The sequence below is a fragment of the Phoca vitulina genome, unplaced genomic scaffold (genome assembly GCF_004348235.1).
Source record: "Phoca vitulina isolate PV1807 unplaced genomic scaffold, GSC_HSeal_1.0 scaffold5, whole genome shotgun sequence".
Classification (NCBI taxonomy): domain Eukaryota; kingdom Metazoa; phylum Chordata; class Mammalia; order Carnivora; family Phocidae; genus Phoca; species Phoca vitulina.
In genome coordinates, this window is record NW_022589708.1 from 60,261,367 (window position 1) to 60,288,471 (window position 27,105).

The window sequence follows — 27,105 nt, forward strand, 5'->3', positions numbered from 1 at the left end:
TCCTACTCTAATGGACCACTGTGCACCGAGCACCTGTCAGGAGCTTTGAGGAGCCATCTAAGGAAGGCAAGGCTTGGTGGGAAAGCCAGCCCTGCCCTTGGGGCCTGGAACATGATAAACTGTCCTCTCCTGACCTCGACATCTCCATTAGGCCAGCCACTGCCTCTGGCTCGTTCCCCATTGTGGCCCTGGCACCCAGCCACTGCCTGGCGCATAGCGAGCACTCAATAAATAAATGGATGAATGGCCTTATTTTCTAATACACCAACACATGCAACAACATCAACAGAGACTGAAACGGGCATGCTAGGTGAGACAGAACATGAGAATGTTATTCAGTGCGTCTGAGAAAAAGTGATTAAAAAATCAGTGATATCTTGTATTGGTATGCTTCCTAGCTTCTGGAGGGTTTCAAGTCTCCTGCGAGATTTGTATCAACAAGTGTATTTGAAGGACGAAGGAAGCCTCACCAGGTTTCTGCGAGGATTCAAGAGATCATGTATGTGAAGCTGCTCCCACAATGCCCGAAATGCAGTAAGAGCTTTAGAAACAGTTAAGAGGCACCCTTCTTCGCTAGTGACATGACAGATTCAGGTCCAGAACCCAGGGTTTGCGTTTCCTGGCTTATGACAGCATCCTCAGTGTTCTTCCCACGCTGTCCTCAGACTGATAGGAACATCGTGAAGGCAACAGGCACGGCACCTTAAGAAGACCACTGATACTCCTCTGCCCCCATCTTGCAGGGGAAAGGGAGGGGGGCATTGCACCCTGTGATTATGGTGATCAGCGCTAAATGGCTGGAAGTCAAGCCTGGGAACCATGCAAACGTTATGGACAATATACCTTCTGGTGATTGCTGCAAGGTCCTCATGCTGATTACCTGCTGGCAGTTCTTTCACCAAATAAATCACAAATAAAGTGAGGCTCCTAAGCCCCAATGACTGAAGCAGGAGCCCTCAGATAACCGAGATCCGTTGCTCGGAGGGACCATGATTACCGTCCAAACTTCTCTTCCCCGAACACATGCATCACTGAGTTACCGTCAGACATTGCACCGATGAGAAATATAATACTCGTGCCCCCTGTGGTTGAGGGGGCTGGAATCAATGCATCATTTTGAGGTGCAGTCCAGGGTTTTTTTTTGTCTGGCCTGAACTTTTTCTGGATTTTTGAGAAAAAACTGAAATAATTTAAGTAGCATCCATTTTCCCTGGCCCTCCCTCCAAGGGCTGTACTTAGTTTACCATTTTTTCTCCGCCCTTTTTCTTGTGCCATCCTCCTGAGGATGTGACTGGCCCACACGTTAGCCTTATAGGTAGGTGAGAGAGATTCCATGCATGTTAAATGGGCCACTGGGCTCCTTGGCTTGTGCATTGGGTGGCCTGGGACAAGGCACTTGGACTCACTGAGGTTTAGTTTCCTCAACTGTAAAATGAAAAGATAAACCTACTTCACCGACCTTTCCTGAGTATTCAATGAGGTGACAAATATGAATCGTCCCTACCCAGGACTGAGAAAGTAGGTTTCCTCATGGCGATAAGGACACTGACATGGTAGAATGTTTGTTACACTTTATCAATTTCTTCCATCTGGATGCACCCACATTATTTGTCCTTCTCTCCAGATAGGCTCTAGGGGGTCTATTCATTTCCCGGAGATGTCACATTTATGTAGAAATCCCTCACTATCTTTGCCATTTTGTTTTCTTCTCGTCACCCAGCCTGCTTCCACTCTAACGGAATGCTTAGTGCCCTATCCTGCCTCATGTTCCTGGTCTCTGCATTTGGAAACCTCTCTTCACTCCTGCCTCCACCCTGGGGCTGCTTCCTTTTCGTTCACGAACACATATTTATTGCGCCAGGTGTTGGGGATGTAGCAGTGAACCAAACAGTCCCTGCTGTCATGGAGTTGGCATTCTACAGGTAGGCATGGGGAGGGAAAAGCAGGTAATTACTAAATAAATCTCTCATATGCCAGGGGCTGGTAGAGTTATAACAAAGAGTAGAGCAGGATAAGGGGATACTGGGATTTAGGTTTAGTGGGGAAGCGTTCTCTGAGGAAAGGACTGTTTGAACATAGTCCTGAAGGACATGTGGCAGGAATCTCACAGAAAGTCTGGAAGAAAGTATTCTAGGAAGAAGGAACAGCAAGTGCAAAGTCCCTGAGGCAGAGCAGGACTAAAATATCCCTTCCCGAGAGAGCATTCCTTGACACCCCTATTTAAATTATGTTCTCTTTCTCAGGGCACGCCATTCTTTTTGGAGTGTTTAATCTCCATTTATGTTTTATATATTAACATATGTAATTTAATTAATCTCCCCCTCTGGATTATAAGCTCCATGAAGGCAGGCTTCATATCTGTTCCCATTGTCCCTTATTTGTGTATCCAGCATTCACCCTCCTGTCTGGTATTTAAATAGTTATTGAATGAATCAATCAATTTTAAATGGTCATTAATGGCAATGTGCAGTGATTTTGCCTCATGTGAGAATTTCCTTTTAGAAATTAGTACATAAGGTGGGAGGAGGGGAGTCTCCCCTAAAGAATTGTCACACTTCTTTCTTTCAGCTAATGAGCAGAAATTGAGTATAATACATCCATTTCTGGTTTGCATGCAAGGATTTTATGCTCAGTAAGGATAATTCAGTTAAGATTTGGGGTTGGCACATTCACCTGTGTTTTTTTTCTTAATGACGAGATTGTGCTTGTATTCTTCTTTTATTAGATTTTTCTTTCTGTGTAATTAAGATATGAATAAAAAAGGAGTGATAGATAATTAGGTAGGTAAAGAAGGAAGAACAGAAGGGGGGAGAAGGAGAGAGAAAAGAAAATATTTCCTCTTTAAGATACATCTTGTCACTACTTTGCAAGTTGAAATTGGAAACATAGCTAGCTCATGCTTTAAATGTTATGACAGCTATGACTAGTGCTTGACATTATCAGGACCAATGCTAAGTATTTTTACATGCATGTTCTCATTAAATTCGCAACAGGTTATAGAGTAGGTATCAATAGCCCCATCTTACAGATAAGTAAATTAAGGAAGTTAATAACTCATAGAAGTTAAATAACTTGTCCTGAAAACAGAAGAAAGTAGAAATGAGTGCCTTCCAATGGCTTGGACAGGGCTGTCAGAATTAAATGTGAGTTGTTGTGATCCTGCCTCCCCTCAAGCTTCCATTCCTCACCCTACTAAGGAGAGGTGCGCCCCTCCAACAGTGATCATAACCTCACCCCAAGGCGCTGATGGGGGTCCTTTACAGACATCCCCTTAACTGCAACAATCCCTGAATGCAGGTACATCCAATGCTCTTTATCTTTAAAGGCTTTAAAAAAAAAAAAATAGCAAAAGAATGCATGACACTGATTGTAAACTAGCAAGCTGGGTGGTGGGAAGCCACTCAGACCTGCGCTAAAAAAGGTGATCATGAATTCAGTGTTGCCAATTCTGAGGGAACTATAAGAAAACACCTAGAGGTTCCAATTGGTCCCAGTAATGAACCAGATCCTTCCTTGCTTTCACAGTGCAGTCGGGTATTTCTCGGTGCTGCTCCCAGCCCTGGGGCTCAGGAACCTCGGGGCAATCCCTGGGACGCAGAATTCTGGGGCTGTGGGCCCAGGCGAGCGGGGCGGCTCCTATGCACACACACACATTCACTCACACACCACACGTGGTCACAAAGCACAGCCGGGCACACACGCTCAGCACCCGCCCAGAAGCGCGCACCTACAAACATCTAAATCACCCATCCACCTACATCAACACCACAACACAGGCGCACGCGACCTCACACACCTCGCCCGCTCACGCACTCACGCCACACACTGGCGCGCAACACACGAGCTAGCACATGCTCGCGCACAGGCTCACACCCCGTGCACACACCCTCTTGCGCGCGCCCAAGCCCTGGCTCACCGGCACACACCCGCGCGTCCCCGCTCACGCCCAGTGCACACACCCTCTTGCGCGCGCCCACGGCCTCGCTCACCGGCACACACGCGCGCGCACGTGCCCTAGCTCACGGGCGCACCCCGCGCGCACACGCACACGCTCACCCCGCCGAGCGGCGAGGGGCGGGGCGGGGCGGGGCGGGAGCGGCAGCCAGTGCCCGGCCGGGCGCGGCCAGGAGAGGGCGCGGCGCGGCGCGGGGGAGCGCGGCCGGCGCGGGAGTTGTTTCCCGGAGCCCCGGCCGCTAGACGCTCCGAGGGAGCCCAGCCAGCTCGGGCTGGGCTGGGCGGGGCGGCCCGGAGGGAGCACGCCCCCGGGTCACGCCGGCGCCCGCGAGCCGAGCGCGGCGGGGAGCGCGCCATGGACCCCAAAACAGGCGGTGCGGAGGAGGATGACTGCGTGGACTCGGGCGCCGAGACCGGAGGGTGAGCCGCGCCGGGCCGGGCGGTGGGCGGGGGGCGTTCTCCGAGGTGCGCTGCGGCTGCGCCCCGGCCGGGACCTTCCTGGACCCCGCGGCGGAGCCGGAGCCCTGTGGCCGGTTGGGGCCGCGGGGCTCTCCCTCCTGCCGGCGGAGGGGCTGTGGCGGGCTGGAGGGGCAGAGCAGCGTGGTCCGTAGCTGCCCCGGGTGGCGCGGGCCCCATCCCCGGCGAGGGGGGGGGGGAGTGGAAGGACTCAAGGTTCAGAGTAAACCCCCCACACACCACCCCTTCTTGCCCCCCGTTATCACTGAGATGATGTGGAGTGCCAGGCGAATGCAGTGTCCCCCTGAGATCATCCCTAGAGAGACAAGAGATGCTCTTGCACTTATTTCAACCTTCCGCGAGGACTTTATTCTTCTAACCCCGCCGCTCCCTGGAGTGCGGGATGAGGGGTTGGGGATGAGAAGAGGATAGGACACCTGGCACCTAAAAGTCTTTCAGAAATCCTAGAAGAGGATGACATTTTTCATTTCATGGCTTTATTGTGCTTGCTGAGACCCCCCTCCTCAACTCCTATTTTCCCCGCCGAACTTCTCTGCGCACCTGTCCCAGCCTTGGGTACAGGTGGGATGAAGTTGGTGCTATGATCTAGCCCTGCTTAAAGAAATGTCCTCATCGCTTCAACGGACTCAAACAATTGGCCCAAACCTTTACCTCTGGAGACTACCCTTCTCCCAACGACACCATTTTCCTGAGTGGGACAAAAGATGGAGTATCTTTTAGGAGATCCACCCAGCTCCTATCTCTAGAGGATTTTCCTGTGCAGAGTCAGCAAACGTCCAGGATGTGGGTACTGATCCAGGAGGAAAGGGTGTCCTTTCCTCTCTGGAGAGAACCCTGGTGTTGGGCTGGAGCTGCCCAGACTACAGAAAGCCTCGTCCTTGGAAAGTTGGGGAGATTTAGACTAATCTCAGGGCCTGGCAGCCTTGTGAGGACAGGAAAGGAGTCCAAGGCCAGAATGGGCACAAGGGGCCACCCCTGAGAAAGGCTCCCTACACAGTCACTCCTGCCTGACCAGCCCCACTCTTCCTTGCAGCCTCCACCCATTCCTAGCCCAAATCTGGGACTTTACACCCTACAGCATGTACTCTGCAATGGGTTCTCCCTGTTATCCAAACTTGTGATCATTTATGGTTCACTGTAGAACCCAATTACATTCTGGAGGGGTAACTTGATTCCAAATAGGGAACTCACTTGTTTTTTCCCCCACACTTTGTGTATGTGGCATTTATCAACTGAAGATCCTTGACTTTTTTTTCCCTACCTCTAGTTAGTTAGGCCATGAATAGAAGAAACAAAGCGAAATTAACCAGCTCCTTTTCAGCTGAGTTAAATAAGGCACCAACTGGTCCATTCATTTTCAATTTACAGAGCTCACCTAAAACAGGTTTTTTTTCCAAGGGTTCTCTCTCGGAGAAGTGGAGGGGAAGCCCTGACCGAGGAGCGATTATACCCTGGGATCCCAGTGAAAAGCATGACAGCTGCCAGGGTTGCTGGGAGGGGCTTGCTGAACATACTGACACCAGAACTGCTCTTCACTGCCCCTGTACTAAAGTGTATAGTTGTGACAGAATAGAATTGTTTAAAGAATTCTTATTGCCTCAGTAGCATCCTTAAGCTAAACATGAAGGTAAAAATTGGCATGCACTTAAAGAGTTTCAATGTATAGTTACTAATCTTGTATTTGCCACATATTCCTATATCTCCTGAAGTTTGGTTTGGTTATCAAAAAGCTGTTCATTGTTTCCTTGCTTTTCCAGAACTCGCCCCCGGCTTTCATATAGCTACGTGGGGAGACTTAACACATGTGTACTATCATTATTATTTTTAAAATACAAATCTGATCAGGTCTCTCTCCCAAACGTTTGGTGGCTCTCTGTCCTAACATACAAAGAGCTTAGAGTGGCCTACAGGTCCCATTGTGATAGGGTCCACTTTGTCTCTCTGGCTTTGTTTCTCGGCACGTCTGCCTTTGTACCCTGCATCAAGCCACATCAGCAAGGTGTTTCTGAGTCTTTGCCTTTGTCAAGCTGCCCCTTTCACCAGCTCTGCCCTTCTCCACCTGGCATGCCTGTCCACCGGGTGAAACTATCTTCTTTCAAGACTCGGCTCAGGTGACACATCTGCTAAGGCAGGGATCCTCGATTTGAGGTCCATGAATGGCTTCCAGTCGTATGCAAGATGATGTTCTTTGTGAATTTTTGCGAGAAGAGACTTATTTTTCATCAGATTCTTGAAGTAGCCTGTGATTTCCCTCCCAACCAAGTTTGGGCAGGGTAGGAGAAGTTTCATTTTCAACATGTTGTGTCCGACGTATTGGGAGACAGCCAATGAAGGATGATGAGCCAGCGGTTGAGTCTATCTAGAGAGAAGGTCAGAGAGGAGGTCGGCGTGATGACACTGCATTTGGGAATGGTCAGGCTAAAAATGCAGCCCTAGGAGTAGATTAAATCAACTAAAGACAGTAAATAGCAAACACCTAGCATTTTACTCTGTGCCAGGGACTATCCTGAGCCTTTACATATTTCGTTAACTCATTTGGTATTTCAACAACTGTGAAGCAGGTACTGTTTAAGACCAGCCTTGAGAAATGACAGCACTTCAAGGCCAGGTGAAGGCGGAGGAGCTGATAAAGGGGCCTGAGAAAAAGGAGACACGGATACCAAGAGGAAGAATGTGGTGTCCTAGAAGCCAAGGGGAGGAAGGGAAAGGCATCAGCTGTGCCACTGAGAAACTCACTAAGATGAAGGAATGTGAAGTGCCTTTTTTTGCAAATGGAAATAATGAAGGAAAAGGTGGATCCGTGGACAGTGGCAGGGTGGAGCCAGAAGCCAGCTCCGCGTAGCTCCAGGAGGGAGTGGATGGTGTGGAAGAGGAGGTAGCTAGAGCACTTTGTTTGAGAAAGGGAGGGGTGAGGAGAGGCAGTAGCTGGAGGGGAGAGTGGGGTGCAGGAAGGATTTCCGAAGCATAGGCAATAGTTAGGCTCCTGTAAAGAGGTGCTAATAGAAAAGACTATAAAAAAAGGGAAAGGATAAAGATATAGGAGAAAAACTGATGGTCTGTAATGTCTGCTTTCTGAAAAGGTGGAGGCAGATGGACTTCAGACCTCTCAGTTAGATGGGCTTTGGATAGAAGGAGGGACATCTCTCTTCTTATAACTTAGCAAGGAAGATGGGTTTCCGTTCTGGGCAAATGCAGCCCCCTCCCCCAGGAAAATGGAGATTTGAAATAGTTGCTTGGACCATGTTGAGTGAGAACCCAACGGAGATTAATGATTATAAATATAAGAAGGTCCCAGTCTAGCTTGCTATCTCTTTTCCTGCAGCAGTGCTCAACCACCTTAGGGGCAGGCAGAGGGAGACAGACGGTGAGTGGTTGAGATCATCAAGGTTTGGGAGAGAGGGACTGTTGCCAGGCAGGTATAACAAAACACAGGAGCAAGGGATTTGGGGGTATGGGTGGAACTGACTGTGGATCCTTTCTTGGCGAGGTGATCAAAGAGAAGGTTCCAAGAGCCTTTTGGGTCCCACTGCCAATGGGCAGATGGTACTGATTGCTTTGAAAGTGACAGTCAAGAGAGTCAGGCTGCTGGGGTTCAACTCCGTGCCCTGAGTTTTTTATTCTGTAAAATGGGGTGACAGTCTTTCACAGGGTGGTTGTGAGAACTAAATTAGTCTATATATTAAAGTCTCTAGAACAGTGCCTGGCATAAGTGAATCCTCAGAAAATTATTTCTCATCATACTATTAATATTGTTATGAAGAACATTCCAAATGATGAACTTAGAGTTTTATATAATAAAAATGTATATTTCCAGGTGCACTCAAGATCCTGTGTTCTTTCTACTCATCACAGTAGGTGCTCCGATGTTTTTAAATGCCCTAAGCAATTTGATCATCCCGTTCAGAACATCTGCGAGACAATAGGACACGTCCCAATATTATTATTTTACAGATGAGGAAATGGAGGTTCAGAGGGTGCATGACTAGTTCGTGGCCTAAATTGAAGCCTGAGTTTCCGGCATGCTTCCCACCTAGCGAAGTTGCCTCTCAAAAAGCCATTGATTGGCAATTAATTCCTGATTCCTGCTCAGACATCTTCTTTTGCTTGAAATGCTATCTTTGCTGTCTGGCCCACCTAGTACAGGCCAAGCTAAAAGCAAACTAGCATAGTTCTGTGGCAATTGATGTCATTTTGAAGCTACCCTTTTCCAAATGCACTTGAAGACAAGCTTTGTGCTTCTGTGGATTTTTCATTAGAAAAAACTGGCAAGCCAGCTATTGACCATGGTAAACTATCTTAAGAAACAGAATCCCTTAACAGAGGGACAGGCAGTGTTTTTGAAAACTGAAATAAAAGACAAAAAGTAAGACGAATGCTTTTTAATGGGTGTTTCATTAGTGATATCTCCCAGATATGGTGTCTGAGCCACTCTTTCAAATATGACCATATCTAATGCATTATTTTAATTCAGAAGTTTGTCTGGCACTAATGAACCTCCACCTCCCTGTCACCTGTCACTGAGCTTCTGAAAACCTAGTCATACCCTACCCTTTGGGACCTCCAATTGATACTTCACTGTGATTTAGAGATAGCAAACAGTTCACAGGTCTAGAGTGTATAAGCAGGTGAATGGGAAAGAGTCGGGGGAATAAATTTGAAGATGGGACAGGTTTAGAGAACAGTAAAAGGGGAAATCTTGGCAGAGAAGACAGGATGATCTATTAGGTACTCTATTATCTTTGTGTTCAAGGTGGAGCTAGTTAGCTCTAAATTACCATGGCATCTAATTCAATGGACTGAGAGTTAACAGATGAGGTCCGTGATGCATTGAGCTGATGTTTTACAGAAACGTCAAGATCAATATTACTGAAATGCCAAGATCAATTCTTATGCCAAGATTTTCCTGGAAAAGAGAATTTAAGAAGGTATCGTGTATATATATATATATATATATATATATATATATATACACGATATATATATATACCTATATATATAGGCAGGTAGGCTGCTGACAGTGATAAACTGTCCTAATTGCAGACCCCTTTATACTTAACCCTTATATGTATAATTGTAATTAAAATACAGTCAAGAGACTGTCTAACTTTCTGGTCATTATTGGCAGAGATACCAAATAAATGTAATATTTGTAAATGTATCTATATATGTATCAGGTGTGTGAAAATATATGATCCTTGCATCATTCTGCTTATCTGTATCATGTGCCCATACATTTTTCTTCCTAAAATTCATGGATTCACCTCTCATGCTTCATTCCCTCAGAGTTGAATGTTTTTTTCAGAGCTAAGTGGGTAAATTCTCAGGATGTAAGACCAGTAAACAGGATTCACAAGGCAGGTACCTTATTGCTGTTCCCTCCTATCCTAAAAAAGCTGGGGATAACGTACCCCTCCAGAGAACTAGAGTCAGTATCTGAAATCATTTGAACCTGTTTAAGCACAAAATTGTTTTAAGCTTTACAGTTTGTCTTTCACCAGTAATATTTCCAGTAAATAATCTTTTGGAGTTATTTGGAATGTACTTTATGGGCTATAAAAGTGTTTGTACCTTGACTCAGTTCCTGTTTCCCCTCATGATCATTTTTCTAAGGAAAAGAAAGTAAATATCAAACTATATATATATATATAAGTATCTCATCATCATGTGCTTTGCAAAAGTGAACAATCAAAAACAATCATATAGCAAACAAAAGGCAAATGGTTGAATAAATTATGGTACATCACTTTATCTAAAATTATAATTACAGGAACTATGTAGCAGCATGTTGTGGTGGTGTGTAGTAAAAAGAGCAGTTTAAAATTGTATCTCCCATCATTATGGCAACTGTGTACAAATTACATAAACAGGATCAGAGGCTGAAAAGCAACGTGAGGTTTTAGGGGACTTTTCTTCCTGTTTGATTTCCATTTTGATGGTGGACAGGGGTGGAAATTGGGGTGATGGATGAGACTGCAGAGCTGGGCAGAGACCATCATTCATGAAAAGAGGGGTTTGTGTCATGCTTGAACTTCATCCAGAGAGTGACATGACCTGATTTGTGCTTTGCAAAGATTGGCTGCTGTTCGGGGAAGGAACTGGAGTGGAGCAAGAGTGACAGGAGACTGACCAGCTGGCAGGCCTGACCCAGGCAGTGCCTTTAGTCACAAGAAATATATGCGGAGAGAAGCATGGCAGGGACATTTGCTTTGCTAGCACCTGTCCTAAAATACTACCATTATACCTTAAGATTCTCAAAATAGGTTTCACATGTAAATTTCATTCTACATTCATCTCCATCTGTATGCGGATCTTTAAAATATACGCGTTTGTGAAACCCATCTGCCTCAGGAATATTTGGAAAATCCTAGCTGAAAATACTGACAAATTTCTAATAATAAAATGAATAGGGGTGCCTGGGTGGCTCAGTCGGTTGAGCGTCTGCCTACAGCTCAGGTCATGATCTCAAGGTCCTGGGATCGAGTCCCACATTGGGCTCTCTGCTCAGCGGGGAGCCTGCATCTCCCTCTGCCTGCTGCTCCCCCTGCTGGTGCTCTTCCTCTCTCTCTCTCTCTCTCTCTCTCTCTCTCTCTCTCTCGTCAAATAAATAAATAAAATCTTTTTAAAAAATGAATAGTCCAATCACACATTCCCATTGAACGTTTTATTTGAATTGTCATGAAATTTCTTTAAAGCCTGGCCATCTTAAGATGATCATATTGGAATGGGATTGTTTTGTTGTCGTTTGTACCACAGTAGATGCTTGTTGAGCATTTGTTGCATTCACACACAGTTACATTTCTAAGTTTTGTCCTAAAGTTAATTTATGTCCTGCCTGGTTCCAGAAAGAACTGAATGCACCAACGCTGGGGGTGACTGATCCTGACCATCCTCTCTCGCATCTCCGTCAGCCAGCGTGTTGCCATGCTCTAGCCAGTCCTTCTACCTTCCAGTTCCTGCCTTGCCATCACCCTGCACTCCTACTTCAGGTCCACTGTTCGCCTCCTGGGCTCCTCGCCAATAGTGTCACTTTAGTTTCCTAACCAATAACATAAAGTAGTGGATGAGATATAGGCAGATGCAGTCTGTAATACATAAAGGGATATGCAAATGTTAATAGTTGCTATTCTTTTCAGCCTTAAGATTCAGTGATTCTGTAACTACTAAAGCATTTCATTTGAAAAGAGAAAACTACATGTCATTATTCTTCCATTTTGTTCCCCTACCAATAAGTGCATCATTTTACGTGAGCAATGTAGGTTATTTTAACTAGTGAGAGGAATGCTTTTTATGATTTTTTCTTGAAGTTTTGTATGTACTTTTTTGGTGTGGTAACAAAGTCAGTGGAGGAAATATTGGATGACTTAAGAAAGGCGCATGACCTGTACCCCTGAAACAAATAATGTATGTTAAATAAATAAATAAATAAAAATAGGAAAAACTTCTAGTATCAAAAAAAAGGACATGAGGCTAAGTAAATAAAAGGGGTGTATCTGTGGAAAATTAAACATAATTAACTACTTTATATGCATAACCATGTCCCCTGACTACCACCTTGAAGAATAAATCCCTATGTGCCTGAGAGATTAATTCCCTACTGAGAATGACTTTGGGACACTGGGGGGAGAAAACCAAGAGCTTCTATACCAAATATGTTGCCAGAGAGGGAAGGCTTCCCAGCCACACAAGTAGAGCAGAAACTTAGAAGAGATTAGGCAGGCAGATCCTTGGCCAGATGCCCATTCTCACAGAGGCTGAGTGCCAGGGGCTGGTTTTTCAGCCTAGAAACTGATGGGTAATTTCACCCTGGCCCTAACCCTGCCTTTTCCTTTTCCCTATCACAGCCCACATCCTGTTACTGTCATGTGCAGCAGGATTTCTTCTGAGCTGGAACTGAAATCAGTCAAACATCATTGTGCCTTTGTGTTTCCTGATGGCCAGCCAGACCCTGCATGTGGAAGCAAGCCCTCACAAGCCAGGGTCCCCTCACACTGCCACCAAGGTCCATCACCGCTCTGCTTATGTCAGCAAAGAAACATTTCCCCACGATGCCGTGCTAACTCGAAGGGTGCTCATTTGCAGTGATTTTACCTTTGGGGCATCATGAGCCCCTTTGAGAATCGGTTGAAAACTTCGAGCCTTCTCCCCAGAAGAATAAGCTTCCATTTGAGAATTTGCCAATGGATTTAGATAGTTCGGGACTCAGCTGGTTTCCCTTCTTGGAGATTCACAGAGTCCATCTGAAGGACCCCTGATTTCTAAAGTGCTTTGAACGTGTTGCCTTCAAAGTCAGACATAACTTTTTTTTTTTGCACGAAAGCCCTCAGCAATACGGTTTTTAATTTGCAGCATATCCTTACCATGTAAATGCTACTTACCACTGACTGTTTTTAAAATTCTAGCTTGAGGAACTCATTTGGGTACAGAAAAATAGTGTCTAATCCTACTAATACTAAGGTTTTGTGTTTCAGGTCTGACTACAGCCACATGTCCTCCACCAGCAGTAAGTATGGTTTAAATGTCCTTCAGCACTGGCTTCTCAATCCTGTCTGTGTAACCCATGCTTTCACGGAAGAATCACCCAAGGGATACTTGCCAAAGTGTGTGATACAGAATCCTCTGACACTAAAAGTTGGGGCTCTTCCTGGAGAATTTAACTGCTCCTTGATTTCAGAACTAGCTATGCAGCTACTTTCCCTATGGAAATTGAGCCTAGAGCAACCAGCCCGGGCTTTGTTAGGATAGATGCTTGTAAAACAGCTTCTCCAAATAATCGAATAATCAGAAGTAACTCATTCATTCACCAAACATTTATCAAATACCTGCTGCCCACAGGCTAACAGCCCAGAGCACATGCATTAGACCCCTGGGTGGCCCCAGTTCATCTGTTGGGCCAATGTCCTGCCTTGTATTTCTGCATCTGCAGGCAGATATCATAGGTGATTATCAGATATGGTTTAAAAAAGGTGATTGGGAATATGTTTATAAACATAAGCATAGAAAAAGATGTCTGTATTAAATACTAATTGACAGGTGAATCTATTCATGGGAAATTAGGCCTTATATCTAGGAACAATTTGCAGTGATTAAGATCACTACGTAAATGACCAGAGCCATTCAGATTAATTAAACACCTATTTTAAAATAAAAAATTTCTTACAATGAAAGCCCTATTTGAATCAGTAAATACTGAATTGTTTTTTTTTCTATCTTCCCTGTTAAACCCTCAATTCTAAATAGTACCCAAATGGAAAGACACTTAATTGGATTATTCTATTTATTGATGTTCTGGTTTAGTTTTCCTTTGCAATAAGAGACTGTGCAGAAAGCTGTATTTCTGGAATTGTAATTTAGTGTAAAATTATATTTAGTTATTAGTATAACTGCATCGAGTAATCTCTGATCATTTCAACCAACTGGAGACCCAACATTGCCCCTTAGTTATTAAGAATCATTAGTAATAATGAGAATAATGCTCCAGTGATTTGCATTCCCTCCCTGAAGCTTCTGCATTCCTAAAAATCAGGGAAAGCTCTCTTGAACTCTCTCTCTCTATGCTGCCATTTTCATTCCACTCAGTTTTGCCCAGAAGCTACATATCTTTAAGAATGATTTTTATGAAATACTTGCCCAAAGCCTTTGCTCAATTTGTAGCTCTCAAATCAGTCCTCTGGGTCACAACAAAGCACCTCTCTTGTCAGCGAAACTGGTAATTTTGTTTGGGAGGCTTTCCTCTTTATTATTTTAATTGCGATCTCAGAGTTGGAATTTCTCTTAGTGCAACTGGGATCAATAGCCTTTTATTGCTCTTCCTTTTCTCTTTAAATATCTGGTGATTCCTGCATCAGTCTTCAGTGTTGGGACCTCTTGGTGAAGATGTATATGTGTTTCATATTCGAGTTAGGAAATGTATTTGGCTATAAATAATAGAGGAGAAAATAATGACATAAGTCGGCGTTTGTTTTCCTCTAACATAAAAAAAAAAAAAGCTCAGAGAAGGCCATGCAGGTCTGATGTGGAAGCTCCTTTCATCGTTCTGCTTGGATTTTAGCTTCTGTCCTTAGAGTTGCCTCAGAGTTACAAAATGGCTGCCTCGACCACAGGCATCACATCCTTGTTCTGGGCAGGAAGAAGGGGTGAGTGGGTACTGCTGGGCCCCTGGCTGTCTTTGTCTAATGTTTGCCTGGCCTGCCTCTCCTCCCAACCAGGAGCATAAACCCTGACCACACCCAGATGCAGGAGAAGGCCCCTTTAGCAGTCAGTAAAGGTAACAGAGTGGACCCTTTCTGAAAAAGAAAAAAAAAATTAAGTCTGAAGTCTTAAATCTATCCTTTAAAACATAGGTTTGACAGCGCTACAATCATAGAAACTATTTTCCAAGTAGATTTTAAAAACAGCTTTTCCCCACAAACTAGACAATCACACTCAGAGGACTGAGTAGAGAGAAGGTTGATAAGCTTACTCTCCATCCTGAATGATGTAGTTCCAGGGTCACTCTCCTTGCCAGCACCCTCTATGTGACCAGCAGGACCCACAGAGCTGACTTGTCAGTCTTCCCCTTGTGGGTCCTGAGAGTGGCTCCTGCATCTCATTGTCGTCCCCCCCCCCCCCCCCCCCACCCTTGGGCAGCCTCTCTGAATGGCTTGTTTCTGAGCACTTCCTGGTGGGAATTTGAGCACTGGTTCTAACCACTCGCTGTTAGGAGATGGATTTTTCTGTCTACTGGTGATTCCTGTTCAGCGTTCCCATGATGCTCTTTTACCTGTTTGTGCCTGAGTTCATGGGGGCGTGAGCACTTCCTTGAGTTGAGCTAGGGTTGGAGTCTCTCCAGAGCTGGAGTTCATCACTGCTAGAGCTGACAGGAAAGCTTTCTCCCCAAGCAAGAGTGGCTATTCAGGTGTCTTTTCCCTCAGAACACAGGGGCTATTTCCTCAGGCTGCCTGCCCCTGACGGAAGAAGAAGGAAGGTCCTCACAAGAGAAAGTACAAGAGCAGTGGTGTGAGAGTGAGGTCTCCTAGGTCCTAGTCCTGGTATGGAGTCCGGGCGGGCATGGGGGCCATTGGGCCTTCTGTTTTTCCTTGACCTCCTGGGTCCCAGAATCATATTCCCATCGATTGTGACTGATGTCACTTTCAACTCTGGTGGAAGTGGCTGAGGGGGCTTCTTTAATGGACGGTTGTGTTCTATAAATTGGGTAAATTTTTTTTTCTACTTACCGTGGGTCCGTTTGCCTTTTTGAGACTGACAGGGCTGACAAGCTTTTCCCTTATGTTTTCTGCAAAGCTAAATACACTGTTAAGCCTCAGATCTCAATAAATCATAATACTTCCTAAGAAAGATGAATTTAATTTATACTCTCGGAATCTTAGGTGGTTTTTCCAGAAACCTGGGTAGAAGATCGTCAAAGCACTATGTACAATTTGCATTCTTAAGTGATTTAAATAAAAAAGGGAAATTTTATAAATAGGATAAAAGAAAAACAATAATTATGCCAGGGGGAAGAAAATCAACTGTGCCACGTAATGATAATGAAATTCCCATCATGTATGATTGAATATTTTCATTCAAATAAAGATTATAATCATACTTGGAGAATTTCTCTTAGAAGATGCTGGGAGCTGAAAAATGATATTTTTAGGACAGTGTCACATTTCTTGAGAATCTCTAGCCCCAGGATAATGCCAGTAGGAAGGGGTCAAAGAGTTCACTAGTTCTCTTTATTGGATACTATTCCTCTATTAGCCCTCCTAATTTGTGCCTTAAAACTGCGCCTTCTCGAAACTCAGGTATAGTCATTAACTCTTTACCTGGCCCTTACAGATGGCCCATGACAGTGGGAATGCTTCACAATTTTGTGCCCCTTCATACTTTTCAAAAACACAAATGTTAAAAGATGAGTCGAAGTGATACAGGGGCCCTTGGCAATGCCCTGAGGAATTCCCCATATCTGAAATTACGGATAAATGGCCATGAACGGTGTGTTCTGCTGATTCAAGCCCAGGACCACATACCAAGCTGTGCAAAACAGGGACACCTCATAGGTGGGCGGAAGTCATGGGATCTGTTCTGCCACCCACCCAGGCCTCAGATTCCTGCCCTCCTCTTGTTTCCCTGGCTTGCTTTTCCTAGCTTCCTGCTCTGTCCTTCCAGGGACTCAGGTAGCTTCCCCGTGTCCTGCCTGCATTCTCCTTGCTGGCCACGAGCTCCCCCAGGCTGTAGGGCCAGTGGAGTTCTGTCCCCTCAGCTGTCCTGGGGCCACCATGTCTGTGACCTGCCCTTGAGGGCAGCCCCGAACAGGCCCAGCTGATGCTTTGGGCCCCTGGACACGCTCTCTTCTTGAGGAAGAAGGGTCCAGTGGATTGCAGCTGTTTTTCAAATAGGAAAGTCAAGTGTCTTAGTTAATTGCAAGGCCTTGTGGCTGGTCTCGAGCCACCACAGGGGCTTGTGGGTCCTGCCTCACCGCTGTGTGGGAGGACCTCTCATCCCTCCCCAAGGCTGCCTTGTCTCATGGGTGCATCTTTCCACATAAATACCATTGCCTCCCCTTCATTTCTCCACAGTCTCATCATTTCCTTGAAGTTTTAGGATATCGAAGCATCGTATGTTTTTAATTTTGTCTTTGGCCACATCTGTGCCTCCCCTCAGTGTGGAGGGAAAGATAAGCTCCTTGTGATTTAATTAATAAACAAAGGCAAGGAGCTCTGGAAGCAACCTGTTGAAAAGACATGATTGCATTCTGTGCAACTCATCGCTGATGGGGAATGTTTAAGTAAAAATGACCCGTGTCTCTGTATCCAAGAGCTAAATTCAGACAGGATAAGGAAATATTCATTATTTTTTTCTGTTTTCTTGAGAGGAGATAACTTATTGACAGACTGACGTTTTAAGGCCAGTTGTCCAAATAAGGAAGGTCAACATCTTGGAAGAGGTGGTAGTAGCCAACTGAACTTTGGTCCGTTTGTAAATTTCATAGTTTTCATTTTTTTTTCTTCTGTGTACAATACTTTCCCCATTATGATTTTCAGTAAATGTTCTTTTAGGGTCTTATTTCATAAGATCTAGGCAAAACCAAGATCTATTCATTAACCCTTCTGAAGAACAATTTTAGCCATTGCATGTGTATAATTCTGTGACCAGTATGTAGTTGGCAATGGACACAGGTTTGCAAAAAAACCAAAACACCCACCCATCCATCCCCAGCCTCACACTCCTGTTGCAGTTAAAACATCACAAGAAAAGTCACCAGTTTTCTCTAACTTAGAATATAGCCTTTTAGGCAAAGTTAGTTATGGATGGTAATATGGTCTGTGAGGTGGATCGGACAAATCTTAAGTAACTCATTTTATTTTTTTTTTTTAAAGATTTTTTTAATTTATTTATTTGACAGAGAGAGAATGAGAGAGAAAGCACATGAGAGGGGGGAGGGTCAGAGGGAGAAGCAGACTCCCTGCCGAGCAGGGAGCCCGATGCGGGACTCGATCCAGGGACTCCAGGATCATGACCTGAGCCGAAGGCAGTCGCTTAACCAACTGAGCCACCCAGGCGCCCCTTAAGTAACTCATTTTAGGCCTGTCACTACTGACACCCATTTCCTACTTCCTCGGTTTCCAGAGGGCTCATTAGTGATACTAAGGATGTTTGATATACTTTCATAAACCCAACAGTTGACATAAAACAAATCAAAGCATAGGGGAAGCACTAATTTCAGAGTGGAGGAAAATCATGGTTTTGAATCTCTACTTGGTCACTTCATTGAGCCAGGAACACTTAATTTTGCAGCATCCAGCAAGTGAACCCCAAATAAGAACGATTGCCCTTTTTAGTACGTTTAAGAGCATGTTCTGGCACAACGGTCATGTTCCTGTGCAGAACTGCTCTCAAAGGAGATTCAGGGTAACCTATTGCACAGAATGAATCTGCAGCCCTAGGCAGGCTCTTCATGAGTGGCCTTGTGTTGGACCATGGTGTCCCTGATAACACAGCCCTCCTCCGTATGTGGCCATGGCTGCAGAGACCAACCAGAAATCATTAAGATGTTTTGCATGTGGAAAGATCAGTCTGATTTCCTTGTCCATTGTGTCCTATGGCTCTGCCTTCCACAGACACTGTAGGATTAAAGCTTTCACTCAGAAGTCCCTATCATATTCCCTGGCAATAGGCATCTGGTATACCTACTCACTGGTACAGCCGCTGCTCCGATCACTATGCGGGAAAGAACCCCCAAGGCTTCTTCCCTCCTCCTAGGAATGCATTGGTCTCACTCCAGCTTGCCCTGATCGTTGCAGAGAGGGCCTTGGTGGTGGAGGCTCTTCCCATGCCCCCAAGCATTTAGGCTTTCTGTGGCAAGCATGGCTTCAGGTTTGAGACATTCATTATGTTCCTGGACTTTCTTCTTAGAGCTGGAGCCACTTAGCATGTAGCTTGTAGGTAACTCTAATAAAAAGGCCACAGTTGTGGGTGTGTCATTTTTTGGCAAGTCTTGGTCTTGAAGCCACTTGGGTAGAGGCTTAACCACAGCCTGAGAGCCACAGAATGCTAGCTGGTGCAGCTTGGGGTCCACTTACTCTGCATTTTGTCAGCTGCCCAGGGAAGGTATTCTGCGCCTGGCAGAGCATATAAGTCACCATACTGGAAAACTTGCTGCTCAGAGTATGGTCCACAGACCCCTGTATCAGCATCACCCTGGCTGGAGCTTATTAGAAATGTAGAATTCCAGGCCCCACCCCCAACCTCCTGAGTCATGTGAGTTGTTTGTACTGAAATTTTGAGGAGCACTAATCTAGCTCATCTCCCCAATCAGCAAGATTGCTCTTAAATCCCTGATAGATATGGTCTATCCAAATTTCTTTTAGATTCTAATTTTTAAGGGCATAATCTGTAGGCCCTAAGATTTGCATAATGTCTAGGTGAGAAAAAATTTCACTTGACAAATATTTAAATTATGAATTATTGATCATTTAAAAGAAGAAAATTGTGTTCCTCTACTGAGTGGTTTATTTGAAAACATAGAATTTGTCCTTTATCAGGCAAGCTAGAGGTGTGGGTTTGGGATTTTTTTTTTTTTTTTTTTTTTGAGAAGCAGGCAGCAGCCTTATCTGTAAGATCACAGAGTAGTAAATGAAGCCTGAGATGAATGAGCTGAAAGCTAGTGTATTTAGACAGTTATTTGACAGTGTGGGTTCTGTATGGCCAAAATCCTCTGCACAGGAACCTGAAAGGCTAAGCAATATTGGTATTTGGCAGTTGATAAGAAAAAAGCAATAACCAGAGATACACACAGGAAATCAAAGGGTGAAGACAATATACCATACAGACAACTGCTTTGATGCTGTTACACTGGCATCCATTCCCCAAAAAATACGGTGTAGTCCTACTGGCTCCAAAGATAAGTTTTAATTGTGTGATTTCAACTACATAGAGATTGTCAGTTTCTGTCCAGGATATGAAAGAAAAATGAAGGAAGGCTTCTCACAACCACATTTTCCCTGAGAAGCTGATGTGTGACACTTCAGGGACAGCTGGTCTACCAGGGTCATTGGGACACTCCCCCCCCCCCCACCCCCAACCACCAAGGGAGAGAACACAAGTGAATAGCTTCCATCCCACATTCCTAAGATGCTTGGTGCTTTTCCCCAATTTTAAAATATTATTACTCAATATATAGTCATTGTCAAAAAATCAGAAAATACAAATTAGCAAAAAGAGAAAAACTCAGATTCCTGCCGTCTAGAAACAATCAATAGTCATAATTTGGTGTCTGCTTTTATCGATTTTTTTCTGAGCACCTGTATTACTATAGATATATATTATTAGCAAAAATAGTATTGTATAGTTTTATAGTCTCATTTTCTAATTAAGCATATGTGAACTTCTTTGATATCAGTAAACTTCTACAATAGTTTGAATATATGGTATTCCATTATATTTCTGTGTATTCACCAGTGCCCTGTTGTTGGTACTATAGGTTATATTTACTTTTTTATTATTATAAACAGCATTGCCAGGATTATTTTTATACAAGTCCTTGTGTGTATATCCTTCATTATTTCCTTAGGATAAATTCCTTCAAGTGGAATTGCTGAGGTAAAACGGGTTGTTTACTTTTTCAAGCTTTTGATGCTTCCTGCCAGGTCATTCTCTAGAGGTACCATTTCACTCTCCCAGTGGCATGGATGAGAGCACCAGGGTCTCATAAAAATGGTGATTTTTGTTAATGAAAAACAATACGGATGGATACACACACACACACACACACACACACACGCAGTAACAATGGGCAAAAGTGCTCTGAAGAGTAGATGATAGACAGGGAGACTCTTGGGTTTTAGAGACCCGCAACTTGAAGTCTTGTCTGTATTTCTCATGAAAAGAACGGTATCATTTACTGTGACATTAGGCGGTGGTACCATCAGTCCTCTGCATAGGCTTTATGGAACGTATTTCCCACTCCGGTGGACAATCTCTATCTTTATTCAACATCAGTACTGTTGGCATTAACTTCTGATGACGTTACAAGTTGGACGTATTCGGGGAATATTGTGCAAAAGCCAGGTCGTACCCACTAAAGTTTATAATATTCAGAATTGATTAGGAAAGCAAAGAGGATCCCACCAGTCTTCCTTCCTTCTTCCCTTCTTTGTAAACCTTCTGTCCTTCCTCCATGTTGATAAGACTTCTCTTTTGTACAACATACTGGTTATGGAAGGGAAGGAATATTCCATCTGCTCTGGTTCCCCCTTGCGTTTTTATGTCACCTGGCATCTTCTGACATTGTTGTTAGTACAAAAGGGTAGTGCCACTGAGTTGTGCAGAAGACTCTTCTATCCTTGTGAGAAGTCTTCCCTGTGTCCATTACAGGGAGAGCTGGGCTTCCTCTGTGACTCATTTTTACTGTTTCATGGCCTCAGGCTAGAGCACAGTGAGGCTAAAATGTGTGTGTGTCACAGACAACCTGGACTCAGAAGCTGGACGCATCTTTCTATGAATTGGCATGCTTATGGAGTCACATTCTAACACTTTCTACTATCTACGGAGAACTCTGTATGAACCTCCAATTAGGGAAGGAATTCTCACAGTCACATGCTCAAGCGTAACAGTAGAATTGCTGTATTTATAATCAAGTTGAATGTCACTCCTGAGCCGCCCTCACACCTAGCAAGTGAAGGCACAGGTGTGTTCTGCTCTGGGACCCCCGTCCCTGCGGTGCTGAGCCCAGAAGTGTTGGAACATGATCCTTTCTTGGAAACCGTCTGGAATTCAGACTTTGGTCAGGTCCCTTCCAGTCTTCTTCCTTCCACCAGAAGCCCCAGCTTGGCGTCATCTGAGCTGGAAAGGCCACCGTAGCATTACACGTTCTTCTGTGCTGATTCGTGGGGCAAGCCCTCTGCTTTAAGTTTTTAGCTTTTCTTAGCTCAGAAAGCCTTTTCTGTCTCCAAAACCCCAGCCCTTGCAATAGAGAGCCTTGCCCTTCAAGACTCTTTTCTCTGCTGTGATCTGAAAAATATATATGAATTCAGAAACTTGATTAATCGATCTATCTGCCCACACCCTCCCAGAAGCAATGAACAGCCCAGACTCTGCAGGTGAAGGGCCACAAGCCAGTAAGAGAATTGTGGGAAAGGGGAACTTTGGCTATCCTCTCTGAAATTCATCTGGTATGTCATTTAGAACATATCTCCCACTTCATGTTTTTCTTATGTTTCTCATGTGTGAACACCTTGCTCCCTCAGTTAGGTTGTGAGCTCTAGAAGGGACCATGTCTCCTGCTTTGCAGTCCTTGGGGCTATTAGCAAGAGGAGGCACTTCAGAGGTAAGGGAAAGCCCCAAATGGGGAATTTGGGAGATGTTTGTTCTCTTCCAAGATCTGCCACTGAATTGCAAGTCAACTAGGTCAAGTTGCCAGACCTCTTCTGTGACATGAGGAGGCTGGACTAAATGCCTCAGCCATCTCTAATTTTCTAGTCATGTCCAGTAAGCTTGCTCTTCAAAGGGCTGTAAAGTACATAATTCTAAGGAAACAGAAACAAGGACCAGGAACATGTCAGTGTCCTATTCAGATTGGTCAAGCATTTGAATATTTTATTGAATTTTAAGCCAAAAAAAGAGTCCCTAGGCTCCATTTCCTACATTGCTAGTTTGATCATGAGCAAAGCCAGCACTAGATCTCAGCATTGGTTTTTCTACTGTGGCAGTCAGGATATATTTTATAAGCACATATGTAGTGCTTTTTCCTGGAACAGTTGTAATAGCTAATTATTGTTTGATTTCTCAGCAGCCTGCCAGAATAAATCCCTTTGTAAAACAAATCTTAATTACTATAATTGAGAGGATTCCTTCCCCCAGCCCTAGTGGTGTTAGAGGTCTGGGGTCCGTTGATGAACAAATCCTTGGGATAGCTTTTGGTTACCATCCTCCTCTTTTGTCTGTTTTGTTTTGATCGATATATTTTACATCTCAAAACAAGAGGAATATTCTAATCCTGTTGTTTGCAAGCCCTGCTGCCTCATCTCCAAATCTGTAGAATTTTATTGAAGTCCTGGCATGGCTTTGCTACTGGTGGAAATGACAAGATATATATGAAGTGGTTGAGAACACATGGAAATTACTGAGTAGAAGAAAGGATTCTGTGTGAAATGTTAGCATCTCTTCTGTCATTTTGAGCCCTTTACCTTTATAAAAGTTATTATTCTTACAGTATTAAGCATTGGACTTTGGTGTTCATCAGACCTATGTTACCTTCTCATAAACTTTCAAAATCATTACAGTCCTAAGGACTTAGATAACTGCTAGATATGTTAAGTGTTGCTAGCTGCTTTTCTACCTTCTAATTACATATCAACCTTCTGGTCCCCTTCCAGAATTTATGTCAAGCTGTGTTGGAGTTCGAAGTGTCTTTGTCATGACTCTCTGGCTAGTGGCTGGCCTTGGCTTCCCCACTCCTCTTCCCACCTGGAGGTTTGTTTCAGAACAAAATTTAGAAAGTCACACAAAATAAAATGGATGTCCCATTTTCAAGTGGGGGAAAAAAATGCAGGGTATCTCAAGAATCTGCCTTCCTTTCTCTATTATTTCTTTCTCAATAGTGTCCTGGTTTCGAATGAGCTCAAGAGTGTGTATCACACATCCAGATCCCTGACATTGTTTCTGCAACAGATGGTGAGAATGGAGCGAGCAGTCCGATAACTATAGTTAGAGCTGTAAAAGGCCTAAGGATCAGAAAGATTCCACACTGTTTTCCTCTGACAAGTAAAAATAGAGGTTTTGGCTTAACCGCGTCAGCCTTATAATTCTTCAATTACAAGACAGTGCTGTGGATGCAGGCCAAAGAGAAGAGAAGCTTTTTATCCATATCATGAGTGCAGTTTGGATCCCCTGTGTTAAAAACTCTGCCTGTCACCATGTTACCATCAGGGTCTCACTATGCCCACCCTGCATCTACTTTTGACTTGAGCTGGGGCTGGTGCTGGGGCCAGCCTTGCCACTTCCACGGCCCAGAGTTGTGGGTCAACCGAAAGCCTTGTCAAAATCATAAAATTACTAGGAATTGAGAAAGTCTGAGATCTTATCTTAGGTGTGGGCAGGGGCAAAGGGAATTGCTTCAATTTTTTCATTAGTTCAGAGGTTCGAAAAACTAGCTTTAAAAAAAAAAGACTGTATAAAAAAAAAAAGAAAGATGAAGGCAGGTTATTCATTACATTCTGGATGAATAGACTCTCTGGAGAAGGAATTTGGAAGCCCCTCTCTGAGAGCATTTAGTTCAGGCATTCCGGGAAGACCAGGCAGCTTAATGGAGGGAGGTTGGCCCTTTTGTGGCACCTCACAATGCAGTGGGGTTTGTATTCACTACTCTGGAACCTCTCTGCCTCCTGCTTGCTGACCTAATTTTTCTTCACAGCGGCAGCCCCTGCCTGGCATGTCTTTGTGGCATACCCGTTCCACTACCTCACCTGGGTGTTCTGCCCTTGGTCGTGAGGGTCTGCTCAACCAGACCAAGTATCCAAGCCCCTGAATTGTTCAGTGCCATCGAGCAGGGCTTTAGAAATGCAAATAAGGAGTTTATTCAGCCTCATGCATGTGCAGTTAGAGAATCTTGAGCCAAGCTCCAGGGCCAAATTCCCTAAACCAAGCACCTACAGCAGCTGGAGGTGCCCTTGGTCTGACTCCCTTAGCCTCCTGGGGGCTTATGGGGCACTGGTGCTGGCAGTTTATTCAGCTGATGGTAAATGGTTATGGCTGCCACCTTGGAAATCTCTTACAATATACCCTATTCATTACGGGTTTGTTCAATGAAGTACCTTGCACTGAGCTACCTGACTTCATCTTATGTATTTGCTTATCCTCTGACTCTCCCCCCCCAACTAGATTATAAGTTCTAGGAAGGCAGAGATTCTTTTATTCCCCACTGTATCCTACAGGGCCCAGCACATAGTAGGTGTTCAATAAACACTGCTTGATCAAAAAAATGATTGCAGTTGAATTGCAAATTGTCCATGATGCATCGTGATAAGATGGCAGAGACATCAACCATTGCCCAGAACTTCTAGAAAGAGGTCTCTGAACTTGTATCCTAAGAGTTCGCCAGGCATTCCATTTGGAATGAGAGATCTGGACTTTCAAGCAGACATACCTGCTGCTCAGAAGCAAGTGCTTTGGGGACACGCGCTAGTTTGCCAGTTCCGGGAGGAGGGCCAACCTGGCAGGCACCAGGCAGTGGGAGACCGCATGGGAAGGCTGGTGTGAAGCCCGGGGGTGCGGAGAATGGCGGTGAGGAGTCCCGGCTCAGGCAGTCGAGTGGGAGGTCTGGCATCGGGATGTCTGTCCACAGGTGGAAGCACCTCAGTCCCCACCCACACCTTTACCAGACGGGAGCTTAGGATGTCCCTGCAGCTCAGAGGTTGCCAGAAACTGCCCCCGCATAATGGTCATCCACTCACCGTAGACTCTCCTGCCCACATGGCCTGAAGGAGCTAAGCCACAGTTTCAGAGCCCAGCCACACAAACCAAGGATGGCGGGCCAGAGAGCAGAGAAGGCACACAGGCGGACTGCGGAGACCCCACTCTCCTCTAGCTGGATGGCCCTTGTCGGATCTGTTAGTATTTCCCCTGCAACATGGGGCGAAAACACAGTGTTGCTTTAAATTAAATGAGGTAATATCTGTCAAGCCTTTAGGACAGCGTCTGGCAAATAATAAGAATTTAACACATGATTATTATTGTTTAAATTGTTTTCTTTTAAACTTAAGAGACCACAAAAGGGATATATAGGAGATGTGACACATTGGGGAGAAATGTAACAAATATTCAGGTTCACAGTATACCTGTCTCATTGAAGGCCTGGCTCATGCAGTTGCTTTACTTTAAGTTGGTTTTTGTTTCACATTATCAAAGGAAAAATCTAATTGTCTCTAATCCCATGGGAAAGAATCTTCCTTCTCTGCTTAGGAAGCACAAAGTAATCTCGAAAGCTTTGTTAATACTTGCAAATTTGTGAACAGCTCCCCTCTTCTAACCAGCCCTGGGGAAGTCTGTTGCCTGGTTCGTTTTTGGTCTGTGTCTTGCCCTAAGTGAACAGGTGCTCTCTGAGGTCCTTCGAGAAGACGTGTAATAGATATGATAAAGGCAGAGCATATCCCACTGTCACGGTGTCTCTGCTTCTCCAGGGAGGCGGAGAGGCTTTCCATGACAATTAATTATTCACATTTTCTCTCCTTCCCCTCAAATACTTGCTTTCCTATCTAGCTCCAGGAGGCACGTTTTCTTTGGGGTATATATAACCCTAGCACCCAGTGACGGTTTGGAGCTGCACGATGGGGCTCTTTGAGCCTGTTTATTTTAGGGCCTCGTGCAGTGGGCACATGCTGGTGATGGCTGGAGTATATTAATGCCACCACTCATTCTCGTTATTCTTCTTGGGGTAGGATTTTAGCCACTTTGATCGCCCTGGTTCATGCAGTGCAAACGGAGCTCAGGGGTCAGGTCTTCATCTCCCTTCCTTCCTTGCTTGTTCTTGGATGCATCCCAAGCTGCCCAGGCGAGCTGGTGCTTAGTCAGACGCCTTTCTCCGTGTCCCCACCCTGCCCCAAGGCTTGCCTTTCTGCAAAGCTGTCAACATTCAGTGATCCGCACAGGCTTCAGCATGGCCTTTGTTACTGCTCTCTGGGAAACCTTTGTGTGGCTGATAGAGGTGTCCTGACACCGAGCACCCCGACAACTCTGTCTTGGAGACTCAGAAGCTACCTCACCCGGGGCCTCTCCACACGCAGGCTTCTCACGCTTGTCTGCGAGCCTGAGAGGGCAGTGCTCATAGAAAGACCTGGGTGTGTGCCACTGGGGAGGCAGTTTCCGGGTTATGCTTCCTCAGACACCCAGGGCCAGACAAAAGAGAAGCCAGCCAGCCAGGAGGAGGCAGGAGCGCAGTAGAGAGGGGTGAGGCCATAGCAACGTGGCCAGAAACGATGGGGAGGGGCGGCTGCTCATTCTGCTATGAAATAAATACAGATGAGAGAGTAAATACACTTCTCTACAGAACCGTTGTGATTGTGCACGCAGACCTCAGATGCCGTGTGACCTTGGCAGATTACTTCGCCTTTCTGTGCCTCGATTTTCTGCTCTCTAAAATGGGAACAATAATAGCACCCCCCCCCCCCCAGGGTTGTTCTAAGGATTCAATGAGTTCAT

At 44.9% G+C, this 27,105-nt stretch overlaps 1 protein-coding gene across 2 annotated transcripts in view; it reads left to right on the forward strand.

Annotated features, from left to right (window-relative positions):
* The first annotated feature begins 4,179 nt into the window (after positions 1-4,179).
* The window catches only part of FAM124A (family with sequence similarity 124 member A), a 97,992-nt gene continuing 75,066 nt past the window's right edge, over positions 4,180-27,105 (forward strand). Inside the window, exons 1-2 of one of the 2 annotated variants that reach the window (XM_032403085.1) lie at positions 4,180-4,374; positions 12,900-12,931. In XM_032403085.1, the coding sequence (XP_032258976.1) occupies positions 4,310-4,374; positions 12,900-12,931 (97 nt within the window). In that variant the 5' untranslated portion in view covers positions 4,180-4,309. The remainder of the gene's footprint in view (positions 4,375-12,899; positions 12,932-27,105) is intronic. The other variant, XM_032403086.1, reaches the window with a different exon arrangement.